General features: G+C 39.6%; 1 protein-coding gene across 1 annotated transcript in view; it reads right to left on the bottom strand.

The window, feature by feature from the left end:
* Positions 1–18207, bottom strand: part of COPG2 (COPI coat complex subunit gamma 2) — a 145581-nt gene that overhangs the window by 75033 nt on the left and 52341 nt on the right. Inside the window, exons 11-20 of the mRNA XM_024554967.3 lie at positions 17795–17862; positions 15591–15779; positions 12084–12179; positions 11529–11772; positions 9360–9435; positions 8436–8539; positions 7799–7924; positions 6913–6975; positions 6317–6456; positions 5562–5733 (exon numbers count right to left, since the gene is read on the bottom strand). Of these exons, the coding sequence (XP_024410735.1) occupies positions 5562–5733; positions 6317–6456; positions 6913–6975; positions 7799–7924; positions 8436–8539; positions 9360–9435; positions 11529–11772; positions 12084–12179; positions 15591–15779; positions 17795–17862 (1278 nt within the window). The remainder of the gene's footprint in view (positions 1–5561; positions 5734–6316; positions 6457–6912; positions 6976–7798; positions 7925–8435; positions 8540–9359; positions 9436–11528; positions 11773–12083; positions 12180–15590; positions 15780–17794; positions 17863–18207) is intronic.

The raw sequence follows: 18207 nt of genomic DNA on the forward strand, positions 1-18207 counted from the left end.
GAAGGGAGTGAGCAAGCCCGCACAGGAGAATAGCACAAAGTAGATGAGGCACGCGAGGAATGCAGGGGGATTCGGCCAGAGGAAGATGGTGTGTAGAGACAGAGACCCATTCAAATGTTGAGGACAGCCCTGTCGGGGCATGGTGAAATGATGGAAGGTCAGAGAGAAGCCCAGAGAAGCCAGGACTTTATCCAAAATGGCGGACCTGGAAAAGCTGGGGGCTGGAGACTGAATTGAGATGGCAGCTGGATTCAGTCACTGCGGGTTGGGGACAATGCAATTGGCAATGGATGGATCGTGAGTGCAGGTCAAGAGGGGAGCAGATGTCGAGGAGGAAAAGAGTAAACCTGCACGGCTGGCAGGGCTAGGGGAAGTAGCAGGCTGCATTGAAGTGAAGCAGACGACGGTCGCTTGACAACAAGAAGGGGTAAGAATCAGAGGGTGGACCGAGCGAGGTTTACTCTGCAGCTGCCATGGAAAGACAGAGACAGCAGATGGTGGGCTTCGTGCAGAGGAGGCTGATGGGACGCAAGTTGTGCCAGGGTTGGTGATGGGGCACACAAGGGACGGCATGGCACGGCATGGCATGGCATGGCAGAAAAAAACCTTCTGACTGTGAGAGGGGCTCTGGTGGGTAAAGGGGCACAGCACAGGGCATGGGGGCCTGAGGAGCCCACCGTGTGGTAGACGTGAAGGAGCAGGAGTAGTTGCACGTTCAGTACTGAAGCCAGACGGTAGGAGTGTACTAGTGAGTATAAAATAGCATGGATGGTGTCTGCTGTATCTGTGGGAAGCGCTGTTGCTCTATGGGACCATAGATAATGTGTAGTATTTCCAGAGGGGGAGGCTAGTACAGCCAAGTATAAAGTAAGGGCAGCGCAGTGTGATCAACTGGACTTTGAAAGAATGGTATTTGGCACTGATAAAATATGCATTCTTCAGTATTTATATGGTTCATGGTTCCCCAATGAAAATGTGCAGAAGAAAAGTGGAAAAAAGTGGTTAAAATGAAATTGGGATTAAGTCAACAGTATACATATTAAACTATTCTCAGAATTATTGGGGAACATTATAATGGTTATGATGCATGGTGTTGCTTGTTAAACTTGATCGCAATTAATGGATCCCAAAGGAGGAAGCATGAGCTACATTTCCTAAAGGAAATATGAGAAATATAGCAAAGAAATTATTGTATGGAAATTGGTGGCTGCCCAAAATGTCTGTCAGATAATCACATCCAAGTGGGTCAATTCAGGAGAATAACAGTCATGTGGTGGTAAATTCCTGAAGTGAGACCAGAAGGGAGCGGAGCAGCAGCGACCCTCAACACTGGCACCTGTGGTAGCTGAGGGTGTGTGCGGGGGGATGGCACTGTTCTGAGTAGTGAGAGTAAGTGAAGGAGGAGGTTCACGGGTATTCACATATTACTGAATCCGTTCAAAGGCCAGAGAGACTGTGAACCAAGCCTGGGTGGTTAAACAAGCCGAGGCTTTCTCTAAGGTCAAAAGAAGAAAGAGGAAATGAATGGAGACGCCATGTTTACATTGCATTCTGGAGGCAGTTATCACTTAAGAAAGGCAGCAATAAAGATTATGGATTTTGATGATGGTGACATGAAAGAGGAACAGGAAATAGGAAGACAGGTTGAATGTATGAAGGGAATGTTGGAGATTTCAGTGTGTTCGATGAAAGGCAGATCAGGTACAAGGTGAATGAACAGGTGAATGCAGAGGTTTCCAACAGGGAATCCTGGGCAACCTCATAATGTGTCAAATTGGAGGAAAATTGACTTAAGGCTAGACCGATAAAAATCCAAGTGACAAAGGTGGGGAAATGGTGATTGAATAGTAGTAATATTTAATCACCTGTTTTAATATTTGAGTAAAAACTCAAATTACGTGCTTAGCTTGAAAGAATGCAAAGTTTCATCAAGGGCCATTAATATGGATCCCAGTGAGTGTATGGAGGTGAATCAAAGCAAAGAACTCAGATCAATTTTACTGAAGTTGTAGGTGTAAGACAGAATGTCGGAAGTTAACGTGGTTAAGACTGAACAACAAATAATGGAATAGAGACTACAGATTCAGAGAAGAGTCTGGCGTCCGTTCCCGTGGTAGCTCAATTAATCTGGAGGTTCAAGGAAGTGTAGGCAGGAAGTTGAGAACTGAAGTATACATGAAAGTTATGAATTGGTATTTGGGAGGCAGTGTCCACAATGAAAAACAGGAAAGTAACTCATATACATGCACTGTTAAACCTGATCTTAGTATGGATATTTTCTTTTGAAGACTTTAAATTTGCTGAAACGGTTTGAGATGAGAAATAGGAATGCAGTAAGGCCTGACAGTCCGATAATAAAAGCAATACAGTTTGAACAGGTAATGAGAACAAGGTTTAAGTAGGCAGGGATATTACAGAGGTCCGAAGTGGGGAAAAATTCGTAGACTATTACATAGGTATGTTGTTACCAGTGCAATAAATATTCGAAAGAAAGTTGCTCAATGGGAAAGGGCGCTAAGAAAGAATGCTGCCTTGAAGGCTAATCTAAAAATTGTTGCATAAAGGAGTAACTGTTGGATCCAGAATATATAGTTAAGTAGGACTAATCGAATTGAGACTTACAAATTTCCCATAATTTGAGGGAGAAAGTTAAGATAATATCTCGATATTGGGTAAGGAGTGATGATAATATCTTGATATTGGGTTATTAAAGTAAATTTTTTCAGGTGGTGTAGTTTTTTGTGCACTTATAAAGTAAAGAGAGATTGGGAAATTTTAAAGATACAGCAAAGATAAGAATATTGACTGAACAATTTTTTGGAGGAGATTAGAGGGTGTGTGCTTTCTGAACTGTGGAAGACTTGATTTTTAGAGAGTAAAGGAAGAAAGTGGATAGTTCCAGATTTGAAAGAGTAATAGCTTGTTTATTGAGTATTTACTACATGTCTGGTATGATGCTGATCACCTTATTCAATTTCATCTTTACAACAAACAATCCTGAAAGGCTTATAGAGATCAAATAACTCGCCCTTGATTACACAGTCTACATGTAGCAGAATCAGAATTCAAATCCCAATTTGTCTGTCTCTAAAACCTATATTCATTTCTATTATGCTATACAGTTTTTCAAGTTGAAGGAAATCATGATCTATATAATTTCTTCCCCCCTACCCCTGTGATCATAAGGAAAATATATTTTCTGAGATGAGATAAGTAGAGGTGATATATAAATCTTCAGGTGACTGGTAAAATTTGGAATATTTGGGAAAATGCAAAAAGGAAGGGATGGGCAAAAGACTTTATTACCATCTATGTCCTGGTATTGCACTTCTACACACTACACAGTGAAGAATGTGGATTGGCCATGGATTAAACATTTTAGGGTTTCTGACAGAGGCAGAGGAATAGAAAGGAACTCGTTTTTAAGCAGGTAAATGATGGGTCAAACTACTAACAAAGTTTGCATAGTCCACATCTTGAGACAAAATTCTATTTCTTTTCTCTAAGATGCAATGACAAGAATTTATAATTGGCAAACCTTTGAGTTTAACAGATAAGAAAGAAAATTCTCCAAATGCCAAATTTTTATAAATAAAATACTAACAAACCATGAAGCAAAAGAGCCCATAGCCAGCAGAACCAAGGTTGAAACCTCTGGGCTAATTTGTAAGATCTATGTTTTAAAAAGAAATTAACCCCTTGCTAAAGAGGGGTAAGAAAACCTCCCCTGTGATTCCTCTCTCAGTAGAAATGTTTTCCGTTGTTGTTGTTTTCTCCTGAACTGTATGTAATTTCAATATTGTTGTTTTATGTATTTTGATATTGTAAAACTGTATTTACTGTATTCTATTAAGACATTCCCTGGGGTGTGAGGCACCTGAGTTATCAGTTAATCAAGTGAACCTGGGAAATGGGAAGAGCTAGTACTCTCAGTTGGGAAAAGCTGGATTCTTCAATGGGTTCAGCATTTCTCTTTCCTCTAAAACTAAGTGGCAAAGTAATGTCATTACTTAAAAACCAGAAACGTGGTGAGAACTACCACAGGAGGAGGAATTATGAAACCAGGAGAGGCGGCCACTTGAAAAACTGATAAAAGTGCAGAGTATCCCAGGATGATGGCAGAAGCCACAGGGCTACATTAAGATTGGGCCCATTTACTGGTTTGGAACAAGAGTTGATAAAAAATGAACTTTACTTGAAGAGTACAGCCAGCTAAATTTCTGGCTGGTGGACATACTTTAGACAATTCTAACTAGAGGGAAACAGACCAGGAGAGAACGTGAAGCTAAAAGGGAACTGAACAGAGAAACCTCATAAAGGGATAAGGGAGGTAATGAAAGGTTTAAAGTCAGATGGCCTCATGCTCGAAGGAGAAACGCTGGAGGCCAGATAGGAAAGTGCCTTCCTAACCCAGCGGGTTATGGATCCGGGGTGGCTGCAGAGTACCAGTGCAGTCCATCCAGGGGTAAGAGGGACAACCTAGGATTCAGACCCAGCAACAGTGCCAACTTGAATCTACCTCGTGCTAGAGTGAGTAGCCTGGTCTATCATCTGACGCAGATAAGATTGGGCAGGGCTCCCAAACCAACATCTAAACAGGAGGCAGGTTAAGCCCCGAATGTGACTGAATGATGACCAGGGATAACAATTTACTAGTACTTTTACGATTTCTTGTAACTCTGTATCTTCCCCTGTATTTGTTAACTTTTATCTGTTTTTTCCCCTGTACTTGTAGTAAAAATTGTTTTTCCTGTACAAGTAGTAAAAACTGTTTTTTCCTGTACTAGTAATAAAAATTGCTTTTTCTTGTACTAGTAATAAAAGTTGTTTAAAACATAAATGCGATGTGTGTGCTTATTTCTGAGAAAACCGGGTAACAACTGTGAATCCTCCGCAGTAAATATGAAAAGAGAATGTACTCAGGTGGGAAAATGGGGAAAAGAAACCAAGTACAAGTACTAGAGATTCCCAAGAGAAAACAAAAGCCCTTAAATCTCCAAACCTGTGAATACTATTGTTGGCACCAGAAGCTAACCCTCCTCCCCCGGCTCAGACTGCATATGGGTCAAGGAAAGAATTACGAAGCCATTCCTCAACTGTGGGTACACTAATGTTCGTTAAGACACTCATTAGTCTGACAGGACCCTCAAAAACAATGTATTTTAAAGTGCCATGGATCTACTAAATAAAAGGCCCTTAGCATGCCCTGGAAAGAAACATCAGGGAGAGGTAGGGTCGGGCTCCTCCATGGGAGACATCAGACACATGAACCCTAGTCAGTGGTTACACTGTTCCACCAGAAAGCCTGAAGTCCTGTTTGGGCCACCTCTGTATATATTCAGCAATTTTACTTAGAGATTTAGTTATCAATAATATTTCTGCAGCACTGATTCTATAAATATGAATATGTAAATATATAAATATACCATCATTATCATAACATTGAATTCTGGGAAAGAACCATATCCTTCAATCCCGAACACGTGTGCACACATTTAAGCACTCAAGTGGTAATGCACTGTTAATCATGTAAGCATCTCTTCCCTTCTGTGGGTCAGTACCTGCTGAAGAGTCATCATCAGGCAAACGAACAAGAGTGTAACATATTCCTGGTTGATTGTAAGTGAGGCTGGGGGCTGGGATACAACACAGCACTTCATAGGAGTCTGACGGTTCCACCTGCACTGTCACTTTCTCCAGCAGCTGGTCATTGAGAGTGTTGGTACAGTCAAACTGAAAAGTCGACAAACAGAACGGTTATGAAGGACAAGAATTGTTTGCAAGCAAGTTGTTCCTTCCCCCCATAACCCACAACTGAGCTCTGGCGCCCACTATTCCTTCCCTCTCCAGACAGCACTGCAAATCTCCACCTAAGATTGTTCTTTAGGCAACAGCGATGGCCTTCTACTCCAGGCCCTCGGGTTTATATTACTCCTTAGGTTTTCTCCTCTTCCCTGAAACTGAGTTCTACCAAACAAGATGGCAGATGTGTGACGGATTTCAATTTGATTCTCGGAAGCTAAGTTCTTAGAATATCCCCCTTAGAATATCCCTCTTCATTTACCCCAATGTGAAATGATGATTATTTTTTAACAGGTTATACTTTATGTTGTCCAACTCCTTCAGACATTTTGTTTTTTAAGTCCTTTTCATTTATAACCCATCATATGAAGGCATCTTTGTAGCCATGGGAGTTGGGAAATAAAATAAAAAGTGGTGCCAAGCCCCTTCTCTATAAAAGGAACCAGAATCCCAAACAAAAAGGGAGTTAATACTTGTCTACAAGCACAGGAGCCAGTGAGGGCACTGACCTCACCTGGAACACGATGTGATTGGTAAATGTGTGCTTGATACAACGAACAAAATATTCTGTCTCTTCTTCTGTAAGTTGAACAGGCTCAGAAGACTTGAATAAGGGTCCTAGATTCATAAATTCAGGAATACCAGCCAATTGTTCTATCAAGGAAAAAAGGAAAAAAAAAAAAGAAGGAAGAAAGTAAAATAAGAAGACAGGGAGAGACATTATTCTGAATGCTTACAATATTTTAAGTTCCCATAACCTTACTAATAGTTAAACACTCTAATATGCCCCCAGGCTTTAGTAAATAATCTTTTAAGGGAGCTTATGTACTCAAGTACTAAAAGCAAAAAAACCTGTATTCCTAATTTCTTGGAGTTTCAGTTCCCTGTTAACCAAGCTACAAAGTAAGAACATTCCCACTTAGTGCGTTAGCTTTGGCTACTGGAAAGTCCCATGACTCCCGGAGGCCCTGGCAACTGCAACCTGTACATTCAGCCACACCACGACTTCCTGTACTGAGAATTCATTACACTGAGTGAAAGCAGTGGACTTCGCCATATTTACACTGTCTGCGGTGCAGATTATTACTTCCACCCACCACATTATCATACCTTGGAAAATGTCTTGCCTGGAAGGAGCCAACTTCTCTGGTTTAGTAGCCATAAGTGCGATTTCTACAAAGGCAGATAAGAGTAATCAAGTGAGCTTCCATTCCACTATCAAGCTGAAAATGCAGACAGAAAGACGTCAGGGCAGAAACTTTTTAGCAGACGTAAGAGGAGCCATTGCTAAATCACGTCAGTAGGCTTCTATCACCTTTTTTAGAGGGACTTTCAAACTGAAATGTATTTAGTGAACATATTTCATGATATAATAAAGTAAGCGCTAAAAGTATAGAATTTGCTTTAAATGGGCCAGGATGTACAAAAAAAATACTCTTAAAAGAAGGAACAATTCATAAAACAAATCTTCTCACGATTCAAATAGGAAAAATTACTTGTATAGTATCAACAGAAAAACTGGAAATGTTCAAAGTTAAGAATATTTTTCATTCTCAGTTCTGACCACTAAACATTTGTTCCTTTCTTTTTCCTTTTTTTGAGTTTTAAAGTTAGATATTCCTTGGGAATATTTTTTCTGATCTTGTCTCATACTTCTTTCGAGACAAACCTCCAGAGCAAAATTAAGAAATTACCAATTTCGGAAAATAAAAATAAGTGGCAGCACAGCGACTGTCCTGAGACACGCAGTGACGACAGCTTCCAGTGCTGTCCCACGGGCAGTGAGACAGAACAAGCCTGCAATCTGGGTCACACTTCACATTTTAGCTTTTACGCAAAAACCAGGAAAATATTTTTAAAACCTAATGAAAAATCATCCGTCTTCCTTTTAAAAGATTTAGAAATTCAGAGTGACAAACAGAGGAAGGATTAGAGAAAATTGCTAATAAAAGATGCCATACAGAGAAAAACTAACGGAGTGAAGGGCTCCCATCACCTGCTTTCTGTTCAAAGACAGGAGCCATAGCAAGAGGAACAGACTTCATGTCAAAGGGTTTCTCCGAGGGCTCCAGTGTGTACTGGTGCAAGGCCTTCTCCATGCCCGGTACAGAGACTGTCAGACCTATGAAACGGAGAAGTCTCAGTGTTACAACTTCTTGCCAATGCTAGGATCCAGAGAGGCCCAGATTTATACTATTTATCTACGCTTTCAGAAGGAAAAGAAATATAGCCACAGACTTTATAACCTAAATAATTAAAAGCAAAGGGTATTATATAGAACTTCCTTATGATTTCATCCAAGGAAGCACGGGAGCAGAGCATAAGCATTTTGAACAAAATGTAAATACTTTCCAGAAAAGAGTGCAACTTAGCCACGTGGGGACAATGGTAGCATAAGAGGGAGAAAGGGTACACCCATCCAAAAAGGAGCTCAAGGAGGGTCAGAGACAAGCAATATTCTTTGGGCTTTTACACACTTTAGGTTTCCCTAAAAATGGAAATGCATTCAAAGACAAAAACCAAGCATTTTGCCTAGTGAAGTCGGCTCATATGTAAACCATCATAGGATAGACCTCCAAAATACCACCCGGGGAACAAAAGTGTATCTGTCTACATCCGTGGCTCTCACTGACCATTGAAGATATATGTGGCATTCAGTGCCATCTGCCTCTGCTGCAGCACATTCAGATAGAAGGTAGCTCTGTCCCGTACCTCATCATCCGTATCCATCATACACCTGTGCGGGGAATACGAATAGGCAAGTCACAGCACCCTAAAGATTCCCAAGACCTTTACCACCATACCTAAAGGACACAATCAGGCCATCTGAGGTACCTTTATGATAAAGGAACTCCACAATAGTCTAGGGTGAATCCTAAAATCTCCATAAACCTTGGGCACTGCTATCAATTGGTAAAGAAATAGTGTCATTGTGAATCAGAAGCACTGTATAAGGAGGCACTAGGATAATTAGGAAGAACACAATAACATGAGAGAGCAGTTTGTAGTCTTTTCTTAGATCTGCAACCACATGATCCTCATAAAGACGCAGACTTCTTTATCATTAAGAAGTGTGAATATTAGGCTTTCTAAGGATACTAAAAAGCATTCAAAATCCAGGCATTGTTGCTATTCAAATGGCAATTTGTTTCATTTAAACCAGTCAGCCTTTGGCTTGTAATTTTTCTGCTTCAATCACAAGATGTAATCACAGTTTTTGCTAACACCGTCTTTTCCTCATCAAATAGGGAGTCATGGATACCATGAAAAGCTGATTCTACTTAATGAATCACTTTGAAGTTGGCCCCTATTATACAAATTGAGGCCCATGTTTTTAAGTCACTTTCTCAAAATCATACAAAGAGAAATTCAAAGTCAAATTTTATATGTATTGAGCATATAGAATTTGCTAGAACTGAACAACAATGCCATTTGCTCCTCACTCCCTCAGCTCTACTCCTAAGCCCTGCAATGCGTTTGACATGGTACAACGAGGAACTCTCTATTCAGCAATATGGAGGGTCTTTTCTTTTTAAAAAAGACATTCTTTTACTTACCTTTGTAAGAGTACAAGGATGCTTGGAAGAAGATTCTCATTCTGAGCCCCAAATTTAGCCAAAGCACTCACAGCAGCTAGGATGAAGCATAAAATGAAACAACAGCATTAAGTAACAATCATTCAAAAAATATTAAAGAAGCTTCCCCATGTTCAGTGGGAATAAACTCACTCATTGTTCTATTGTTTCTTGATCTTATTTCGATGACCCATTTAAGCAGAAACAGAAATCTGCCAGCCTAAGAGAGCTCCGAATAGGGAAACCCTCAATGCACTGTAGAAAAAGAATCATATATACGTCTTTTATGAGCTATCTTCTACCCTAACCACAACCTCTTACATAATACACTGATATAATTAAGCTCTAATCTCAAACAACCAGCTCCAAGCATGAAAAGATGCTCTATTATTAAAATTCACTTCATTCAACAAAGATTTATTGCTCACCTAACTTTTGTAAGAAATTGTGATCGGGGGTAGAAAAATAAAAGACCAAGCGCCCCTGACTTGAAGGAGTTGTACTCTAGTGGGAAAGACAGGTAAGTAAAGATATAATTACAACACAGCATAGTAAGCCCATAATATAACTATATCCAGGAAGCTAAGTGAATACAGAGAAAGGAATTTAAAGCAAAATTTGTGGAGGAAAAGTAAGACAGGGAGATAACATATTACTTGAGCTAAATTTTGAAGAATAAGTAGAATTAGCCCAGAGGGAAAAGGGAGGGAAACAGTACTGGAGGCAGAGAGAATGACAAGTGCAAAGGCCCTCAACCCAGAGAAGAAAGCACAGTGTAATACTGGAACTAGACTCAGGAGGGGAAGGCTGAAGAATAGAGCCCATGCTGCAGGGCAGGAGGAGACAAGTGAGAGACTAGAGATAAAACAAAAGCAGATTGTGGCTTAGCCTCGAAATTATTATTAAAGGATGTTAAGTATAGGATAAATCTGTATTTGTAGCAGAGTGTGCTACCCTAAACTTGTAAGCAGATTTTGTATGCAAAGACCATTTCTGTAGCAGAGTGTGGACAGCAGACTGGATCTGTATGAGACTAGAAGCAGTCAGACTAGTTAGGCACCAGAAATGAATGAGTGCCTAAAGCCGCAGCCATGAAAATAGAGAAATGAGAGAATGACGAAGTATTAAGAAGACAGAGTTGATAGAATTTTACCAAAGAACAGATGGGGGTTATAAAACAGTGGAATAAGTTTCTGCCTTTGCAACTGAGGAAATGACAAAGGTGAAGATTTCAGTTTGGGTGAGTCTGCACCCCAGGTTGAATTTGAAGTGCCTTAGATCACTGGACACACCAATGAGGGAAAGAGACACAACTGTAATGCTACGGCCTATCAGTAGAGCTCTGAACATAATCACCAGAAAAAAATGTGTACGTTAAGAAGACAAACCCCTAAGGAAAACTAACATTTTAAGGAATAGGAGAGAAGCTCTACAAACAAGACTGAGGAGTGATGGAAAGATGCTCCTGTGGAAACCGAGGGAGAGTTCCATGAAGTGTTTAGTACACTGACCTGACAGAGGGGAACAAAGACAAAAACATTACATTGTCTAACTTGATTTCCAACTAGTGTATAAGTGGTATTTTTAAAAAATAGCTTCAGAGATTTTTACGGGAGAGAGCGACAGTGAGTTGACGAAAATGGAAAATAAGCCCATGGTGACAGCCAGTAATAGCTACGTCAAGGTTATCAGACAGGGGAAGTACAGGCAGTAGCTACACAGAGACGACTGATCAAAGGAGGGTTGACATTTTTAATAGGAGAGATCTGGACCTGTTCACATGCTAAGAGGAAGAAATGATTAGGGAGGAGAAAGTAAAAAATTCCTAAGACCTGTTTAAGATACACACACAGACACTTCACAGACTTTCATTCATACTTATGGCTAGAACTCTGAAAAAATGAATGATGCCAGCATAGTATTCCTGTCATACTGAAAGTCAAGGGTTATTTGTCTCTAATGTAAGGCCAAAAATCAGGATGGATACTGGAATACAGAGAAAGAGTTCTAGGTCTGGGGCTTGATTACGCTTTAAGATCCCACCATGAAGAAGACCTTACAACTTCATTGTCCAATTTCATCACCACCCCCTTGAGTTAAGCACTTCAAAAGATCAGCAGTTACATCACTCTCAGTGTTCCAGTGACTCACCAGCTCTGACAGCCTCATTCTCCAGTACGACCCTGTTGAAAATGAAGCGGATATACTTGGAGGGAACAGGCGTTCTGGGGCCCTCTTTGCCCAACAAGTGTAGAATCTTCGTCGCCAGAACAGTGTGTTCACAGTCCTCAATGAACTCACAGAGGTGGGCTAGACCTGCTTCTTTGCTGTCGGGGTTCTCTTCCACAATGCTGATGATACAGTCCACAATGGCCCGCTTATATTCGAAGCCTCCCTGGCAAAAGAGAAAACTGCCGTTCGTTCTGAGGATGCTTTTTGGAGAAATGCTTATACTCCAAGGCTCATGCTTGTAATATTAAAATTTCATTTTCCTTCCTTTAGGAAAGAAACAGAAGTGTTTGTTCTGTAAGTGGGCAAGTCAAAGCAATAGCGTGTTTAGTAATCATCAGTCAGCAACCAGAAGTAGGCACACTATCTGAGAGGCATGCTGAGATGGTAAAGAAAGCTGCTTTAAATACCATGGTATTTAATGGGAAGCATAAGAATTTAAGAGAACTTCCTGTGATTAAACAGTGGTCTACCTACATCATCTCGGAGCATGTTGGAGAGGAAAGTCATCATGACGCTGTGCTTTCGAGGGTATTTCTGACAGAGAGCACTAATTGCCTGCACAACCACCACCTGCAGAAAAACAAACAAATGGCCATTCACCTTTATAATGACTGTACAACTACCACCCATAAAGAACACAGAAAAGAGTTCTTCTTTATACCTTTAGCTACTAAGCATACGTTCTTATATACTACAAGCTAAGGAGGCACTGTAATTATTCAAAACAACAATGGTTCTTCATTAAAGTTAAGCAAGGAGACCTCAAGGGAAAATAATATGTTCATTCAAGAGACCCCATTCCTGACTTCCGGCCAAGATGGAGGCGTAGGTGGATATGCTTTGCCTCCTCACACAACCAAAAGAAGGACAACAAATTTAAAAACAAAAAATAACCAGAACTGCCAGAAAAATCAAACCTACATTCAAGATTACTGTATCCAGCAAAACTATCATTTAGAATGGAAGGGCAGATAAAGTGCTTCCGAGATGAGGTCAAGTTAAAGGAGTTCATCATCACCAAGCCCTTATTACATGAAATGTTAAAGGGACTTACCTAAGAAAAAGATGATCAATAATATGAACAAAAGACATTTTGTCATAAAATGACAAAAAAACTCACAGCTTTTAACAACTGAGCCTAAAAAAGCAAAATTAGAAACAAAAACAAACTAAGCAAACAACTAGAACAGGAGCAGATTCACAGAAATAGAGATCACACAGAGGGTTATCAGCAGGGAGAGGAATGGGGGAAGAATGGGGGAAAAGGTACAGGGAATAAGAAGCATAAATGGTAGGTACAAAATAGACTGGGGTGGGGGGTGGTCAAGAATAGTATGGGAAATGGAGAAGCCAAAGAACTTATATGTATGACCCATGGACATGAACTAGGGTGGGGGAAAGATGGGGGGGGGGGTACAGGGTGGAGGGGAATAAAGGGGAGAAAAAAGTGGGACAAATGTAATAGCATAATCAATAAAATATATTTAAAAAGAAAAAAAAATATGGGCAAATTCTTATTTGCTTATTCAGATTCTATAATCTGAAGGGGAAAACTTTCTATTACTCAAAAGTCAAAACCATTCAAGAAAAGTGACAAATCTGACTACATCAAAATAAACTTTTGTATAACAAAAGACATCAGAAAGTTAAAAGACAAATGGCAAACTGAGAGAAAATATAACACATTTCATAGATACAGAACTAATATCCCTAAGATACAAAAAACTTCAAATAATTGAGAAAACAAAACACCAAAAATCCTACAGAAAATGGGGAAAAGATATAAGCAGACAATATTATGATCCTTGAAAACATGAAAACATGTTTAACTTTCCTCATGACAAAAAAAAAAAAAATCCAAATTAAAACTACATTGAGACACCCTTTCTCACCCATCAGGCTGGCAAAACATCCAAATACAACACACCGCCTTAGTGAGGCTACAGGGAAGCTGACACTCTCACACACTACTGCTAGGTCTTAACATTCTCCACAAAACTGCCTACTTATTCATCCTTCAACCTAGCATACGGGCTTCCAGGGATTACCCTAAAGCTGTATCTCCCACATTTGGAGGACACGTATGCACAAGCTTATCCACTGCAGCACTATTTGTAATTGCAAAATATTATAAATTACCTAATTGTTCAAGCACAGATGATCCATTCAATAACTATACTACAAGATGACCTTCCTAGGTTCCCCAAAGATTCAAAATGCCCGCTTGAATATACAGGCTAAGTTTGTTTTCTAAAAGACTAAATATAGCCCTGGCTGGTGTGGCTCAGTGGATTGAGCGCCGGCCTGCAAACCAAAGGGTCACTGGATTGATTCCCAGTCAGGGTACGTGCCTCAGTGGTGGGCCAGGTCCCCAGTGTGGGGCACATGAGAGGCAACCACACATTGACATTTCTCTCCCTCTCTTTCTCACTACCTTCCCCTCTCTCCAAAAATAAATAAAATAAAATCTTAAAAAAAAACAAGACTATAGATATATACTATAAGAGTAAATATGGTCAATTATACTCTTTGAGAAATAAGACAGAAAAAATAAAATCTTTCTATTTTAATTCTTCTAACTGAAATGTATTGTTCTGATTATCTTAAACACATACTCAACAGTTCTATTCAGCACTGGACTGGTAGTCCTAGCCATTTTAATAAGGCAAGAAAATGCATTTGGATTGGAAATGAAGAAGTAAAGCTGTCTCTATTAAGAGAAAACATGATTATTTACATACACAATCCTAAGGAATGTATACAGTAACTACTAGAACTAATGAGGATACTCAGCAAGGATAACAACTTAGGGGAAAGTAAAAAAAAAAGGGGGGGGCGATTTCTTTTATACTAGCAAACAATGAAATAGAAATTAATAAAGTAGAGTCACAAGCATAGACTATTCAGATAAACTTAACAAAAGATGGGCAAGACCTCTAGAATAAATGCTACAAAACACTGCTCAGAGCCCTGGCCAGGTGGCTCAGCTGGTTGGAGTATCATCCCATACACCAAAAGGCTGCGGGTTTGATTTCTGGTCAGGTCACAATTTCTGGTTAGGTTGCAGGTTTGATGCCTAGCCAGGGTGAGTATGAGAGGCAATCAGTCGATGTTTCTCTTTCTCTTTCTCTTTCTCTCTCTCTCTCTCTCTCTCTCTCTCTCTCTCTCTCTCTCTCTCCCTCCCTCCCCCCCCCCCACCTCTCTGTCTAAAATCAATAAACACATCCTCGGTGATGATTAAAACAAAAAAGCAATGCTCAGAGTAAAGACCTAAATAAAGGAAAAGGTATACCATATTCATGAACTGGAAGAATTAATATTGTTAAAATGTCAGTTCTCCACAAACTGATTTATAGATTCAGAACAACCCCAATCAATAATATCCTAACAAGCTTTGTTTTATAGAAGTTATAAGATGGTTTGAAGTTTTATATGGAAATGCGATGAACTAGAATATTAAAAAGGACAAAGTTGGAAGACCACACTACTTGAAATTTGAGAGTTACTATAAAACTATAATAATAAGTACAATGTGGTACTGGCAGAGCACTGACAAACAGATCAAGGGAATACGAGAAGGAGCCCAGAAATGTACTTACAATTCTATGGTTATCTGCTTTTCAGACAGATTCCCAAGCATACCACTTTGTCTTTTCAATAAATTATACTGGAATGACTAAATATTAGTATGGGAAAAAACTGAACTTATCGCACACAACACACAAATATTAACTCCAGTTGGATCACAGACCAAAAAACCGTCACACATTTGGAATAAAACATAAGGAAATATCTTTAAGATGTGGAAGTAGTCAAAAGTTTCTTAAAAAGTATAGGATACAGAAAGCAATAACTATGAAAGAAAAAAATTAATAAATTAGACTGCATAAACATTTAAAACCTTTGCTCATCAAAAGATACTGTAAGGAAGAGGCAAGCCACAGAGAATGGAAGAAAATATGACCATATTTAAGCTCTTACCTTGAACTCATCTGAGATTTCAGACACGAAAGAAGATATCTGCTTCATGAGTCTGTCCACACTGCTCTCACTGCCTGTTTTGAGGAGAGTAGTAATGGCCAGGGTGGCGATGCTTCTGTTTGAGTCTGTGATCAAGTTTTCTAAGTCCAGATTGCAGGCAGTCACAGCAGACGGGTGCTTCATTGCCACCTTGTGGAAGGGCAAGAAAAATATTAAGTAATTGCTATTGATAAAGCCCAGAATTTTTTTTAAATGAAAGAGGAAAACAGAAATTTTATTTTAAGGTAAGTGGCTTTTAAAAATCTAAACAGAACCTAAGTTAAAAGTAATTGTTTCCAGAGTGTTTCCAATTAAAAGGGTATGACAGCACTGGCGAGCGTGGCTCAGCTGGCTGGAGTGTCGTCCTGCAGACCGTAAGGTCCCTGGGACAATTCCCAGTCAGGGCACACACCCAGGTTGTGGGTTTGATCCCTGGTTGGTGTGCATACAAGAAGGCAACCAATTAATGTTCCTCTCTCTCTCTCTCTCTGCTCCCCCCTCACTGTCCCTCCCTCTCTAAAAAGCAGTGGAAAAAAGTCCTTGGGTAAGGATAAAAAAAAAAGATTTAAAAAAGAAGGTATGACACATCATTTGACAAATGATTAACAACCATAGTTACAGTACAGTACAGTGCTCTCTCTTCCCAGGTTTCTACAACCTTTCTAACAACATCACAGCCTGTTTTTCCTTACAGTACATGTGTACAGTATCTGTCCGACTAGATGTTAGATCTCTGGGAATAGGACCTTGCATGGTAAATACTGCTCAAAAACTGTTAATATCTTACCACTTAGAAAATATCTGTATTTTGTGTTTACATCCTCACCTGAGGATATGTTTATTGATTTAAAGACAGAAGACAGAGAAAGAGAGAAACACCAATGGGAGAGGGAAACATTGACTGGTTGCCTCCCATACATGTCCCAACTGGGGACTGAACCCATAACCTAGGTATGTGCCCTGACCAGGAATCGAACCCGCAACCTTTGGTGTAGAGGACGACGTTCCAACCTGCTGAGCCACCTAACTGTGGCAACGCCTCTGTATTTAAGCCACACTGGATTGCTCATGGTCACAAAACCATGGCTGCCATTCTCCTGCTTCTTCCTGTTGGTGTCATTTACCTCTGTCAATGGAAAACTTTGAAGACAGCAAATACTAGCATCAAAGTTCAGTTAACAGAAAAATATGACTCACACTAATGTAAAACTGATTAAGTCTTAATTCATTGCACTTAGTGAGAGGACAGTCCTATGTATAGAGCGGAAGTATTAATGTGTCTTATGGTGGGGCACTGCTCCAGGCCCAGTGGAGTCAGTGTAGAAGAGACAGCACCATGTAAGCTTTCTAAATTTCACAAAATACAGAATTCTGGGACACACCTGGCTCCACGATCATAGATAAAGGAGTGTGGACCTGTATCAACTCTTTTAAATACAACTCACACTGTTCTATAAAGTCTTTCCCATGGCTGCTCTAAACCACTCTCTCCTCCAGCTGTTCAAACAATCTGTAATCAATCACACACTGCCTTGTGACAAGCCTACTAAATTAAACTTTCACTTAAAACCTTCATGGTTATTTAATTTATTCTGTGTGTCTGTACTGGATCCTCTAGACCCATGCTGTGCGGCAGCCAACAGCAGAATGTGACTACTAAGCATCTGAAATGTGGCGAGTCCAAACTGAGATACGCTGTAAACATAAACAAACAATGGACTTAGTGTGAAAACATAAAAGGCCAAACATATTTTTAAAAATGTTATATGGATTACATGTTAATATGACATTTTATACATGCTAGGGTAAGTAACATATATTATTAAAATTAATCTCCACTTTAAACAATTTTTAATGTATTTATTATAAAATTTGAAATTTCGTATGTGACTCAGGTACTGTTTCTACTGGACAGTGCTACTACCGACCAGCACTGTCCAGTGTGGTTCGTGACTATACAGTGCTTAAAAGTCAGAAATAAATTCTACTCTTAATTGAAGAGTAGTAAAATTGGCCAAACCTAAGGCCACAAATACAAGTGAGATGCTATAGAACTGAAGCCCATAAATCACATTTAGTAACCTTGGAGGGAAAGCCGAATGCTTCACAATGAGTTTCTCTATCAAACATTGATATAAATGTCAATCGCAAAGGGATACACCTACCTTGTTCAAGGTCCTCACGGCTGCATATCTCAAAGCGGGCTTAGGAGAGCTACAGAACAGCTGAAGGACTAGAAAAGAAAAAAGACCACTGTGCCTATAGCTCATTTCATCATATAACATGTATCTGAAAACACACTGCGTGAAAAATCACATTCAGGATAGGCATAAGGAAATTCAGTACAGCATCAAAAATTCACATGAAAAATGCAACGTGAAAAATAGAAAAAGCACTTTCTGTTGAGCTATAAAAACTTAATATAGAATACAAAATTCATTCTTTTTCTAAAAGAATTAATATATAGGAATACTTATAAGAGCAAATGGGTTTTTTAAATATTAAGAACTGAATGCATTAAAAGTTACTTTAAAAAAAAAGGTATTTATTTTTAGAGAGGGGATGAGAGGAAGAGAGG

The sequence above is a fragment of the Desmodus rotundus genome, chromosome 6, assembly GCF_022682495.2.
Source record: "Desmodus rotundus isolate HL8 chromosome 6, HLdesRot8A.1, whole genome shotgun sequence".
NCBI lineage: Eukaryota > Metazoa > Chordata > Mammalia > Chiroptera > Phyllostomidae > Desmodus > Desmodus rotundus.